The sequence below is a fragment of the Bufo gargarizans genome, chromosome 4, assembly GCF_014858855.1.
Source record: "Bufo gargarizans isolate SCDJY-AF-19 chromosome 4, ASM1485885v1, whole genome shotgun sequence".
Lineage (NCBI taxonomy): Eukaryota > Metazoa > Chordata > Amphibia > Anura > Bufonidae > Bufo > Bufo gargarizans.
The window spans coordinates 349909145-349921969 of NC_058083.1; the positions used below are offsets into that span (position 1 = coordinate 349909145).

The 12825-nt window shown below is 45.5% G+C and overlaps 1 protein-coding gene across 2 annotated transcripts in view; it reads right to left on the minus strand.

Annotated features, from left to right (window-relative positions):
• Positions 1-12825, minus strand: part of TOMM20 (translocase of outer mitochondrial membrane 20) — a 135985-nt gene that overhangs the window by 103353 nt on the left and 19807 nt on the right. Inside the window, exon 2 of one of the 2 annotated variants that reach the window (XM_044291644.1) lies at positions 1044-1090. The exons of the other annotated variant lie outside the window; for it this stretch is intronic. Coding sequence (XP_044147579.1) covers positions 1044-1090 — 47 coding nt within the window. The remainder of the gene's footprint in view (positions 1-1043; positions 1091-12825) is intronic. 2 annotated transcript variants of the gene reach the window in all.

The following is a 12825-nucleotide window of genomic DNA, read 5'->3' on the forward strand; positions in this document are numbered from 1 at the left end:
CATTTGGATAGCAGAGATGGGCAGTACTGTCTAACCTGCTGGGCAGTACTGTCTCTCTGGTCATCCTTTACCAGCACCCTGACTGCCATTTGTTTGGCCTGGCTCTCATGGCACTTCACTGCCAGGTGCTTGCAGTGAGTCAGCAGTGAGTGACAATCAGTGTCACAGTGTGACTGAGTCACTCAGCCAAGCACCAGGTGGTCAAGTGCCATGAGAGCCAGGCCAAGCAGAGGGCAGTCAGGGTGCTGGTGAAGGATGACCAGAGAGTCAGTACTGCCCAGAGGATGCCATCTGCCATCTCTGCTGTCCATATACCAGGCCTACCAGTATTACCCCTTCATAGACCACCTGGTCACCCCACACCTAAAACTCAGGGAGAGTGCTAGAGGGGCTGAAGGCAGGAGAGTGATGTATCACATGGGACTGTATGCTGGAAGGGCTAGAGGCAGGGTAAAGGTTGTATCTTACATGGGACTGTATGCTGGAGGGGCTAAAGGCAGGAGAGTGATGTATTTTACATGGGACTGTACTCTGAAGGGGCTGAAGGCAGGAGGAGGCGCAATACTTGGCTTGCCCCGGGTGCTGGCAACCCACGCTACGCCACTGGTCCAGATAGACAAACTCAAATACACACACTCACACGTTGGTCCCATGTTCATTAGTGACTGCATTGCTGAGAAAAATTATGGTTTTAATATATGCAAATGAGCCTCTAGGAGCAACAGGGGCATTGCCATTACACATGGATGCTCTGCTCTCTCTGCAACTGCCATGTCCTCTGCACTTTGACAGGGCCAAGTAGTGATGACATTTTCACTGCCTTGCCTTATCAAAGTGCATAGGGCGCTGCAGTTTCAGAGACAACTAAGCCTCTAGGTGTAATGGCAATGCGGGCACATATGAACATGGGACCAACACAGATGTCTTAAGCTGCCAAGCACACGTCAGCCAGTGTCAGTTACAAATCTGCTGACAGAAGCCCTTTAAGGAAACGGACTAGCACAGTGCAGATTCTTACCATAAATCACTACCAAAACACTTACCCTCGCCTGCCCGGCTCTTTCTTTAGCTAGTTTCTGTATTCTTCTCTCTGCAAAATAATAATAAATCAATACAAATGAAGAGCACTAGCATCTATCAGCAAGTATGATGGCTGAATCAGAACAATCTCTAAACCTAAATGCCTAATATATCATCATCAATCCAATGTTCTGCAAGGGAGCATTTAGAAACACTTGTATTATGTAGGAAATTCTTAGGCTCAATCCACAATACTGTCAATGTCAAGATAAATCTCCTTAACCCCTTATAGACAGAGATTTTCCCTTTTTTTTGCAATTTCTTTACTTTCAGCCTTCACTGAGCCATATCTTTTTCATTGTTCCGCTCATATGGCCATATGAGGGCTTTTTTTTGTGCAGGACAAGTTGTACTTTTTAATGGTACCATGTAATATTGCATATAATGTAGTGCGAAGTTGAAAAAAAAAAAATCCAAATGGGTTGAAATTTGGAAAAAAAAAAAAAAAAATAAAAAAAAAACATGTTTTATATAGCAGGAAAAATTCCACGGCACATCCAAGGCGTAAAATAATATTAGGCTTTATTCACCAGACCGCAACATTTCGATCCACCTCCTGGGCTCTTCCTCAAGCGGTGAGAAAGATCCCAGGAGGTGGATCGAAACGTCGCGGTCTGGTAAATAAAGCCTAATATTATTTTATGCCTTGGATGTGCCGTGGAATTTTTCCTGCCACTTTTTTGAAGGGGGATTGCCTTCACAGCCGTTGGCACTCCGTCTGCACCTATATACTGCTGTGCTGCTCTAATTCAAATTATCTACACATGTTTTTCTATAGCGATACCAAATTTATAGTTTTTCTTGTTTGGTGTTTAAATAGTAAAAAAAAATTGGGGGATTTGCCTTGCCATAGTAGGACCCCCGTCAATTTTTTATATTTAAGTCTGTGGAGCTGTGTGAGGGCTCATATTTTTGCAGGATGATCTGTTTTCAATGATACCACTGAGTGTGTAAGCCTTTTTGATAACTTTTTATTATATATTTTTTTTAGAGAGGTGAACACCATTTCCATAATTTTTTTTTTACCGTACAGAACAAATATTTTTATGTTTTAAAAGTTTGGCCATTCTGGAACACGGCAATGCTAATGATATTCTTATTATGTGGAAAGGGAATGATTAGAACACTTTTTTTTATATTTTCACTTATATTAAGCACCCTTAGGGGACTTAAACATGTGATTGTTAGAACGCTTATACCTTAGAAAGATTCCTAAAATTGCCACATATCAAGGGCAGATAGTGTTTAAACACATACACATGGGAAAAAAAAAATATATAAGAGGCTTGTCGGGACCAAGCATCCAAACGTTATGCCTTAAAGGGGGAAGAATGCTTGCCCCCATTTATATACACACACACAGAAACAAGTTAATGTCAGAAGAAAGAGTGGGTTATTCGGCACAAACAGAGGTCGCGCTACATTTTTTCAGGAAGAGTAAAAATACTCCTCTTACCATTTTTGAGGAGTATTTTCAGCCGATGAGGAGTATGAAAGTTACAGTAATTCAAATAGTTAATACGAAGGCCTACATAACATTAAGGGGTTTCTATTTATGCAGGGAAACCATTACTAGTATTCTAGAACTGTCGTCCATGCATAAATAGCAAATTTAGAAAACTTAAAATTTAGCTGACCTCATATACTAAACATAAGACCACTGCCGCCTAAAACAGTGACACCAGTTTTTGCTAGTATAAACGCGAACAGTAGACTCCTTATTACAGTCATTCCTCCAGCGCCTAAAGCTGGGGACACTGTTACATGAGAGCTTCCCCCTCTGCAGTGGTCTCAGATTGTAGTTAACTGCTTTTTGAAAGAAAATGGACGTACTGCCATTGAAAACTATTAACTGCCTGAATAAGGTACGTTAAAAACAACTTTATTGTGTTCTTTTATTTAGAAAAGAAAACGGTTCTCCACCAAATCTGGCGATCAGGCTAGTAGTGTGAACTGGTGTATAAAGGATATTTATAAATACTTCCTCCTCAACTCGCTCTGGTGTAGAAGTATTTATAAATATCCTTTATACACCAGTTCACACTACTAGCCTGATCGGCAGATTTGGTGGAGAACCGATTTATTTTTATTTTTTTAAAAGAACACAAAGTTGTTTTTAACGTACCTTATTCAGGCAGTTAACAGTGGTCTCAAATTGGATGCTAATGCTACATAGTCTTAGGGTGGCACAGAGAGCTCTGCAGAGTCAGGTTGGCACAGTATGAGGCTATGTAGGCTTAGGGTGGCACAGAAAGCTCTGCAGGGTCAGGTTTGCACGGTATGAGGCTATGTAGGCTTAGTGTGGCAATGAGAGCTCTGCAGGGTCAGGTTGGCACGGTATGAGGCTATGTAGGCTTAGTGTGGCACCGAGAGCTCTGCAGGGTCAGGTTGGCACAGAATGAGGCTATGTAGGGTTAGGGTAGCACAGGGCTCTGCAAGGTCAGGGTGGTAGGCTTAGGGTTGCACAGTGTGATAATGTACTGTATGTAGTGCACATAGTGGGATGCAGTGTGATTGTGTCCTGTTATACTATTATAGTGTACATAGTGTGATAATGTACTGTATATACTGTTATAGTGTACATAGTGATACAGTATATAGTGTGATAGTGTCCTGGACTATAGTGCGCATTGTTTAATAGTGTATGGTATATAGTGGGACAGTGATGCTTTTCCTTGGCCACTACTGTCTATGTGTGAACTCGACCCTAACGCTCATGCAGCCTCCTGTGTCATGGTGCTTGCAGCCTCCTCTCTTCTCCCCTGTTATCTCCAGGATTTGCATTGGCAATGAGAGTAGGGGTATCTGTAAGTCAGTCATGCGGTGACATCTGTGTATCAGCCAGGAGGCTTGTGCTGGGCCCCGCACCGGGTACACAGGCACATCACAGTCTGCTGCACCTATAAGCTGCTCCTGCTTTATTTTTATGGCTATGGGACAATAGAATGACCTGCCCTGAGGGTCTCTCTCCCGTGTCCTCGCTGTCTTGCAGCTGGCAGTCAGACCCAAGTCTGAGGTTGGTGTTGCTTGCTGTTGGTCTCCTGTTGGCGTGTCTAGCGCCGAGACCCTCGCTGACTTTTCCTTACTGCTAAGCGTGGTAGTGAAGACAGTCCCCTAGATCTTCTATTGAGGCTGTCCTCGGTACCGCACTCAGCAGGGAGGAGACACGGCACTGGGCTGAGCACTGCAGACTCATCACTATAGGGAAAAACAAGGCGCTCAGATCCGGGACCCCCACTAAATTTCACTACACAGCAAGTGAGGATCGTGCGCCTGCTTCCTTACTTCAGAGGGGTGTGGCATAAGCTCCGGCAGCCCGCTCAAACTGACCAATCACTATGCTCACTGCGCTGATGAATGGCAGGGAAAAGTCTAAAGTGTATTGGTACACCTTAGACTTTTTCCAGGGAGTAAAATGGCCTGAACAGGCATCTATGACATTTGTACAGGTGTTATTGCTACTTCTGGGCACAAGTGTCCAAAAATTATGCGTTAACAGGGGAAGAATGCTTTCCCTATTTATACACACACAAGTGTTCATCAGAAAAATTAAAAATTAAATGGTGGCTTGTTCTGAATAAGACTGGAAAAATTCTCCTTTTTAATTTGGAGCTGCTGCAGTATAGTGTGGACGTGGATAGTGTAATAGTAGTGGCAGTAGCAGTAATGGAAGTGGCAAGAGGAGGATTAGCGGCAGGGAGTAGCAGCAGCGGCAGTGCGGTAGCAGCAGCCATATGTATTACAGATTAGCGAGTGTGGCCCCACTGTGCCAACCAACCAGTCAAAGAGAGAAGCTTGGTTAGCAGACTCAGGCAAGCTGGATACTAGATAGGAGCATGAGCAATACAGATGAACTAGGTAAACAGAACTCGACACTGAAAAGTAGAGGCACTGGAGCACATGAAAACATTGCTCCATCATATCGATGATACTGAACTGGCTGCTGCAGCTTCTGCTTGTGGGCAGGATTTTCCTCCAGCATGATGAAAGCTGCACTGTCACATACCCCATTGCATTGAACAAGGCCATAAACAAGGTATGGCACAAGAAGAAACATCGGCCTTTGTTTTACTTAAGCTGGATTAAAAACTGATTTAACTGCATATCACTAGAGTGCCGTGACGGTTTTTCTATTTATTAGACAAGCATGCGTCGGCTCCCAGAAGCTGCAGCAAGCTGGTGTTTCCTGGTAATAAAAGTAGTTTAGCCTCCCTTTTGGTAACAGGAAAACATTCCCAATTTTGCTTTATAACGAGGTTCAAATCTGGAAGCCTCTTCGGAGAACCAGAGTACGCACTGCCTGACCTCAAAACAACACATGCTCCCTTGCTTAGGGGGTCTGGAGCACGACAATCATTCACAGCTTTACGCTGCTCATACATACGCTCTAGCATATGCAAGATGGAATTCCAATGAGTTGGAACACCACAGGCCATGTTGTCACTTCAAGTCCAGGAGGGCGCTCTTTGCCACATAATAATGGCTGTAATGCAAGGACAGGCCAGCACCCCCTGCAAGCCAGTGTACTTTTTCAAAAAGCGTTGCATGACTAAATTGATCATGTGTGCCATGCAGGGAGCATGTTTTATTTCCCTCAAATGCAGCGTAGTCAGTTGGCCAGCAAGGGAGAAATAAAAAGCTCACCTTCTCCCTGACTGTGACGCTCTCTGTTGTAACTGGCCAGCTCACAGACAGGGAGAAGGAGGCGCCCCTCGAGAAACATGGCCGTCTCCTCCTCCCTGTACCGATGGGTGGGAAACAGAACAGGGGCACAGCAGGGGAACGGAGCAGCCCACAGATCAAAAATATATATCCCTCTCATCAATATGCCCTACACTGCCAGGTATTTAAATGGTAATGTCAAGAGCAGTGAAAGGTCCTCTTTAAGAAGTATCTACACTTTTTTGGGGGAAACTTTGGCCACTGTTAAAGGGGCGACCACTGAAAAAGTAATTGTTAAAGGGGCAGGCACTGTGGAGGTCAGTGTTATGGGGGAAACTATCTTTTTACGACACACGGAAACAAAATGAAATAGATGAAATATACCCGTGCAAAGCTGGGTCCTTCTGCATGTATGTAAGTATATATACAGTACAGACCAAAAGATTGGACACACCTTCTCATTCAAAAAGCGTTTTCTTTATTTTCATGACTATGAAAATTGTAGATTCACACTGAAGGCATCAAAACTATGAATTAACACATGTGGAATTATATACATAACAAAAAAGTGTGAAACAACTGAAAATATGTCATAGTCTAGGTTCTTCAAAGTAGCCACCTTTTGCTTTGATTACTGCTTTGCACACTCTTGGCATTCTCTTGATGAGCTTCAAGAGGTAGTCACCTGAAATGGTCTTCCAACAGTCTTGAAGGAGTTCCCAGAGATGCTTAGCACTTGTTGGCCCTTTTGCCTTCACTCTGCGGTCCAGCTCACCCCAAACCATCTCGATTGGGTTCAGGTCCGGTGACTGTGGAGGCCAGGTCATCTGGCGCAGCACCCCATCACTCTCCTTCATGGTCAAATAGCCCTTACACAGCCTGGAGGTATGTTTGGGGGTCATTGTCCTGTTGAAAAATAAATGATGGTCCAACTAAAAACGCAAACCGGATGGAATAGCATGCCGCTGCAAGATGCTGTGGTAGCCATGCTGGTTCAGTAAGCCTTCAAATAAATCCCCAACAGTGTCACCAGCAAAGCACCCCCACGCCATCACACCTCCTCCTCCATGCTTCACGGTGGGAACCAGGCATGTAGAGTCCATCCGTTCACCTTTTCTGCGTCGCACAAAGACACGGTGGTTGGAACCAAAGATCTCAAATTTGGACTCATCAGACCAAAGCACAGATTTCCACTGGTCTAATGTCCATTCCTTGTGTTCTTTAGCCCAAACAAGTCTCTTCTGCTTGTTGCCTGTCCTTAGCAGTGGTTTCCTAGCAGATATTCTACCATGAAGGCCTGATTCACAGTCTCCTCTTAACAGTTGTTCTAGAGATGCGTCTGCTGCTAGAACTCTGTGTGGCATTGACCTGGTCTCTAATCTGAGCTGCTGTTAACCTGCGATTTCTGAGGCTGGTGATTCGGATGAACTTATCCTCCGCAGCAGAGGTGAATCTTGGTCTTCCTTTCCTGGGGCGGTCCGCATGTGAGCCAGTTTCTTTCTAGCGCTTGATGGTTTTTGTGACTGCACTTGGGGACACTTTCAAAGTTTTCCCAATTTTTCGGACTGAATGACCTTCATTTCTTAAAGTAATGATGGCCACTCGTTTTTCTTTACTTAGAATTTGTATTATGGCAAGAAAAAAGCAGCTAACAGTCTATTCAGTAGGACTATCAGCTGTGTATCCACCTGACTTCTCCACAACGCAACTGATGGTCCCAACCCCATTTATAAGGCAAGGAATCCCACTTATTAAACCTGACAGGGCATACCTGTGAAGTGAAAACCATTTCAGGTGACTACCTCTTGAAGCTCATCAAGAGAATGCCAAGAGTGTGCAAAGCAGTAATCAAAGCAAAAGGTGGCTACTTTGAAGAACCTAGAATATGACATATTTTCAGTTGTTTCACACTTTTTTGTTATGTATATAATTCCACATGTGTTAATTCATAGTTTTGATGCCTTCAGTGTGAATCTACAATTTTCATAGTCATGAAAATAAAGAAAACTCTTTGAATGAGAAGGTGTGTCCAAACTTTTGGTCTGTACTGTACATATACATACATACATACATACATACATACACACACACACTGTCATGGCCTCATGGAAAAGGGATTACCTGTAAGTGTAATCTTAAAATTTACCTTCCGCCCATGACAGCACCCTTGAGAGACAACTAGAATAGTATTAGCTTAGGGGGAGGGGGGGCTATAGCCTGCCAAAAGATAGCCAGCCAGTCCTTAGAGTCTAAATCTAATCTTTAGTGACAAAAAAAGTACATGGAGACTTCCAGATATCAGGCCTACAAATTTGTTCTAGAGATACATTTCTATCTCTTAGGCAGAGAGGGCTAATGCATCTGGCTGAGTGAGCACCAAATTCCAAAGGAGGAGTTTCCCCCGCTGAGGAATAGGCTAAGGTAATAGCACCCACTATCCATCAGTGTTCTAGAAGAAGTTTTGAGACCTTTCTACCCCCAAATTCTACAAAAAGTCTAGAGGATTTTCTCCATTGACTTTCAAGTATTCAGACAGGCCTCTTTTCACATCTAGACAATGGAGATTCCTCTCTTTCTCATTCTTTGGGGACTGACACAGGGATGGAAGAACAATGTCTTGGGTTCTATGAAACAGGGAGACCACTTTAGGTAGAAAGGAAGGATCTGGTTTAATGAGCACTCTATCCTCCAAGATGTTAGTATAAGGGAGGCTGAAAAGGCACAATCTCCCTGGCAGAGGTAATTGCCACTAGAAACACAGTTTTAAACGACACATTTTTAATAGAAAAATCCTGCAGTGGTTCAAAAGGAGGCACCATCATTCTATACAAAACTAGATTAAGATCCCACGGGGAAACTGAGGGTCTAATCACAGGTTTAATCCTACTAATTGTTTTAAATAATCTCCTAATCCAATGATGATTTCCCTATTGCCAATCAAAAAAAGCACTAAGGGCAGAAACTTGTACATTAAGAGTGCCAGGTTTTAGGTTCTTATCGAAACCCCTTTGTAAAAAATCTAATATTTTACACATAGGAGAACTCAAGGGATCTACCGGGTTTCTAGAGAAGTTTAAGAGTCTTCCATATTCTGAGGTAAATGGTAGAGGTTACTTTTTATCTACATGATAATAGGGTAGATATAACTTCCTTAGATAGACCTCTGCGTTCTAGGATTTCCCTTTCAAATACCAGGCTGTTAGATGAAGGTGTCTCACTTCCGGATGGAAGACAGGACCCTGAAACAACAGATCCTGCCTGTCCGGAAGAATCCATGGATCTGTTAGAGAAAGCTTTCTTAACCAGATGAACCATGTTCTCCTTGGCCAGAAGGGGGCGATCAAAATGATCCTGGTCAGTTCCTGCCTCTGCTTTTGTAAGACTCTCGGAAGAAGCCGATTCAGCCATGGAAGGGAGAAGGCGTCTATTCCTATCGGAGAATCTTCTGATTTTAGGGAAAAGAATAGGTTGCATTTTTTGTTTTCTCTGGTTGCGAATAGGTCTACTTGAGGATGGCCCCAGGGCTAAATTATCTGGTTGAAGACTTATTGGTTTAAACACCATCAGGAGAAAAATTTCTGCGGCTAAGGACATAAGATTTTTTTGATCTGGTCCCTCCTTGATGGTTTAGGTAGGATACCACCGTGGCATTGTCTGAGAAGATTTTTATTTCCTTTCCTTGTATTATGGGTAGGAATTCTCTTAAGGCAATTAAAACTGCTCTGAGCTCTCTCAAGTTCTGGGAGTCCTGACTCTCCATTGAGCTCCATACCCCCTGTCGAACGCCCCACTGACAATAGGTGCCCCACCCGGTCGGACTGGCGTCTCTGGTGATGGTTATCTGCTCCTGTAGATCCCAAGGGAGGCCCTGAGACAGATTTGAAGGATCCAGCCACCAGATTAAGGATTGTATCACCTGAGGGGTGAGAGGAAGCGGGGCTGCAGGCAGAGTTTTGGTGTCAACCTCCAGAGCGGAATGGAGACTGATCGGAGGCAAACTGATGCATTCTGGGCGGATCCTTTTCCATTCAATATGCATTAGGGCAAAACTGATCAATTTTTGACCGCTTGTGAGAGCCCATGACTGATCTCACAAACGGAAAGCCAAAACGCGAGTGTGAAAGTAGCCTTATCCACACAATACTGACATAATAACTTAGACCAGAAAGGGGCGAGCTTAGACTTGCATACAGCACACTCTTTCCCTCTGGTCTTTGTGGTAGCTTTCCTAGGGCCCTCTTTGACACTCTAAAATAAAAAAAATTAGAACAAGCCCTATTAGAACCTGACAGAGGAGAATAAACGTTGGGGATTGACCCCATTACCCCACCAGGAGTACCGGTCTGGCGTCATAACCCTCTTGTACGTTGGCGCGCTGACTACTCTCATCCTCCATTATAGCAGACAGGGATAGAGTGTCTTCTGTAAGAGATCCACCGATGCTTGTAGGCTGGCTGAGCTCCTTCTGACTGCGCACTGAAGGGTTTTAAATACCCTAGGTCGGGTCCCTGCCGATGACCCCATGCGGCCTCAGTAGAAGTCGTCCCTCTACCACTTTCAGAATTCTCACTGCGTGTGTTCCAAATACTGGAAGTTGCGCCACACAACTTCCGGTTCATGCACAGGTCAGTGGAAAAAACCTCTCTCCCCCCCCCCACCCCCCGCCTCTAAGATGTCCTGGCAGGGAGGCAGAGAAATGCCCCGGACTTCCTGAACACCGCCAGGAAGATCCGGCGTGTCAGCATCACCTCACGGTAATGCTGGGACTGCCCAGGAACACCAGCCCGATGATGCATCCAGGACCCAGAGGGAGGGCCCCAGACTTTGCAGGCAGCTCCTAGTGGAGACTTTATAGCAGAAAAACTGAAACAAGTGCTGACCAATATGAGTGGACAGACCAGCCCCCCTAGGAGGAAGAAAGAAGATATTTCCCAAACCCAGGATGGGGAGCCCTTTAGGCCAATAGAGAACGCCAATATGAGATTATCGGATATTGAATTCCAGTCTGAGGAGAGCGGAAATAAACATCTAAAAAGGCGGGGGGAAAAACGCCCCCAATCAGGAGGAACAGGTGCCTAGTTTGCAGGATATATTCCAAGAAAAATAAATAAATAAGTAACCTGGCAATACAGGACCTCTCTCTCCAGACAGAATATTAAGGAGACTGTGGGATTCCTCAGGAAGGATTTACAAAAATATAAAGAAAGGTTATCAGAAGTGGAGAAGAGAACATCCGATTCTGAGGACCTACTGCAGACAATAGTAAAAAAAACAAAAAAAACAAACACTATCCTAAAAAGGAGGAAAATATAGTATAGTACTTAAAAATAAAATACTGGACCTGGAAAATAGGTCTAGGAGGCTCAACCTGAGATGTCTGGGCTTCCCGGAGGGAGTGGAGGTGACTGGTTCTTTGACATGGCAGGGGCCGTGGGGGAATGGATCAAAGAGAAAATAAAAAAATATGAGGTATTAATAGGGCTGGGGCACATCCGGGAGGGAGTAATGCAAGGGAGAGGCCCAGTGTAAAGTGAAAGTACAGGACGGCCTCCATGACAGCACCCATGCAGAACTAACAACTTAGACCGAAATCTTAGTTGGTCTGTAGGACCTTCCAGCCAAAAGCAAAGTCCTGTGTCTGTGTCTAGTCTATAGTGCTTGACAAAGGTTAGAGGAAGTAGACCAGGTTGCGGCTCTGCAGATCTGATCAATTGATGCCCCTGCCTTTTCTGCCCATGTTGTAGCCATGGCTCTTGTCGAATGAGCTCTTAAAGATATGGGGCATAATAAATTCTGCAGATTATAGGATTCTTTGATGGTTTCCTTGATCCACCAGGCAAGTAAAGGCTTTGAAGCTTTGCATCCTTTATTGGATGAATAGATTTGCTGATTTTCTCCACGGTATTGTCCGTTCAAGGTAGGCGAGGATAGGGTTGGGCGATATACCGGTATCACGATATACCGTGGTATTAAAAAAACGGCGATATGGCGATATCGCAGTTTCCTAAATACCACTGTATATTTTGTGACGTCATCGCTTTAAAAACTGCGTCCGCGGCTGCCCTCCCCCATCATTATCTACCAGTTTCTTCCAGCAGCGGCTCCTCCTGCTTGCTCCGAATGTGCTGTCTCCGCCCACCGACCGACGTCTCACGTCAGAATCAGGTGACGCCCCCAGGCTGAGTTGAGCAGCGCAGTACAGCAGCGACTGCTGAGTCCGCTCAGTCTCCAGTGAATCGAAGGTCAGGAGGGACTTACAATGTATAGTTATTGCAGGGACTCAGATAATCGTCTGAGAGTTTATTAGTTAAAAGAATTGAATGAGTCAGACACGTGTCACCGAGTCCCTGCCAGACTTCCTGCTCTGCTACATGCTACACTGCTGCATGCACCCTGTACACACACAGCTCCGCTACATGCTATACAGTACAACGTCCCCTTGTGTCCCCCCCCCCCCCGGTACAGTACAACGTCCCCTTGTGTCTTCCCCCCCCCCCCCCCCCCCCGGTACAGTACAACGTCCCCTTGTGTCTCCCCCCGGTACAGTACAACGTCCCCTTGTGTCCCCCCCCCCCCGATACAGTACAACGTCCCCTTGTGTCCCCCCCGGTACAGTACAACGTCCCCTTGTGTCCCCACCCCGGTACAGTACAACGTCCCCTTGTGTCCCCACCCCGGTACAGTACAACGTCCCCTTGTGTCCCCACCCCGGTACAGTACAACGTCCCCTTGTGTCCCCACCCCGGTACAGTACAACGTCCCCTTGTGTCCCCACCCCGGTACAGTACAACGTCCCCTTGTGTCCCCCCCCCCCAATACAGTACAACGTCCCATTGTGTCCCCCCCCCCCCGATACAGTACAACGTCCCATTGTGTCCCCCCCCCCCCCGATACAGTACAACGTCCCCTTGTGTCCCCCCCTCGGTACAGTACAACGTCCCCTTGTGTCCCCCCCCCGGTACAGTACAACGTCCCCTTGTGTCCCTCCCGTACAGTTTAACGTCCCCTTGTGTTACCCCCGTACAGTTTAACGTCCCCTTGTGTCCCCCCCCCGTACGGTTTAACGTCCCCTTGTGTCCCCCC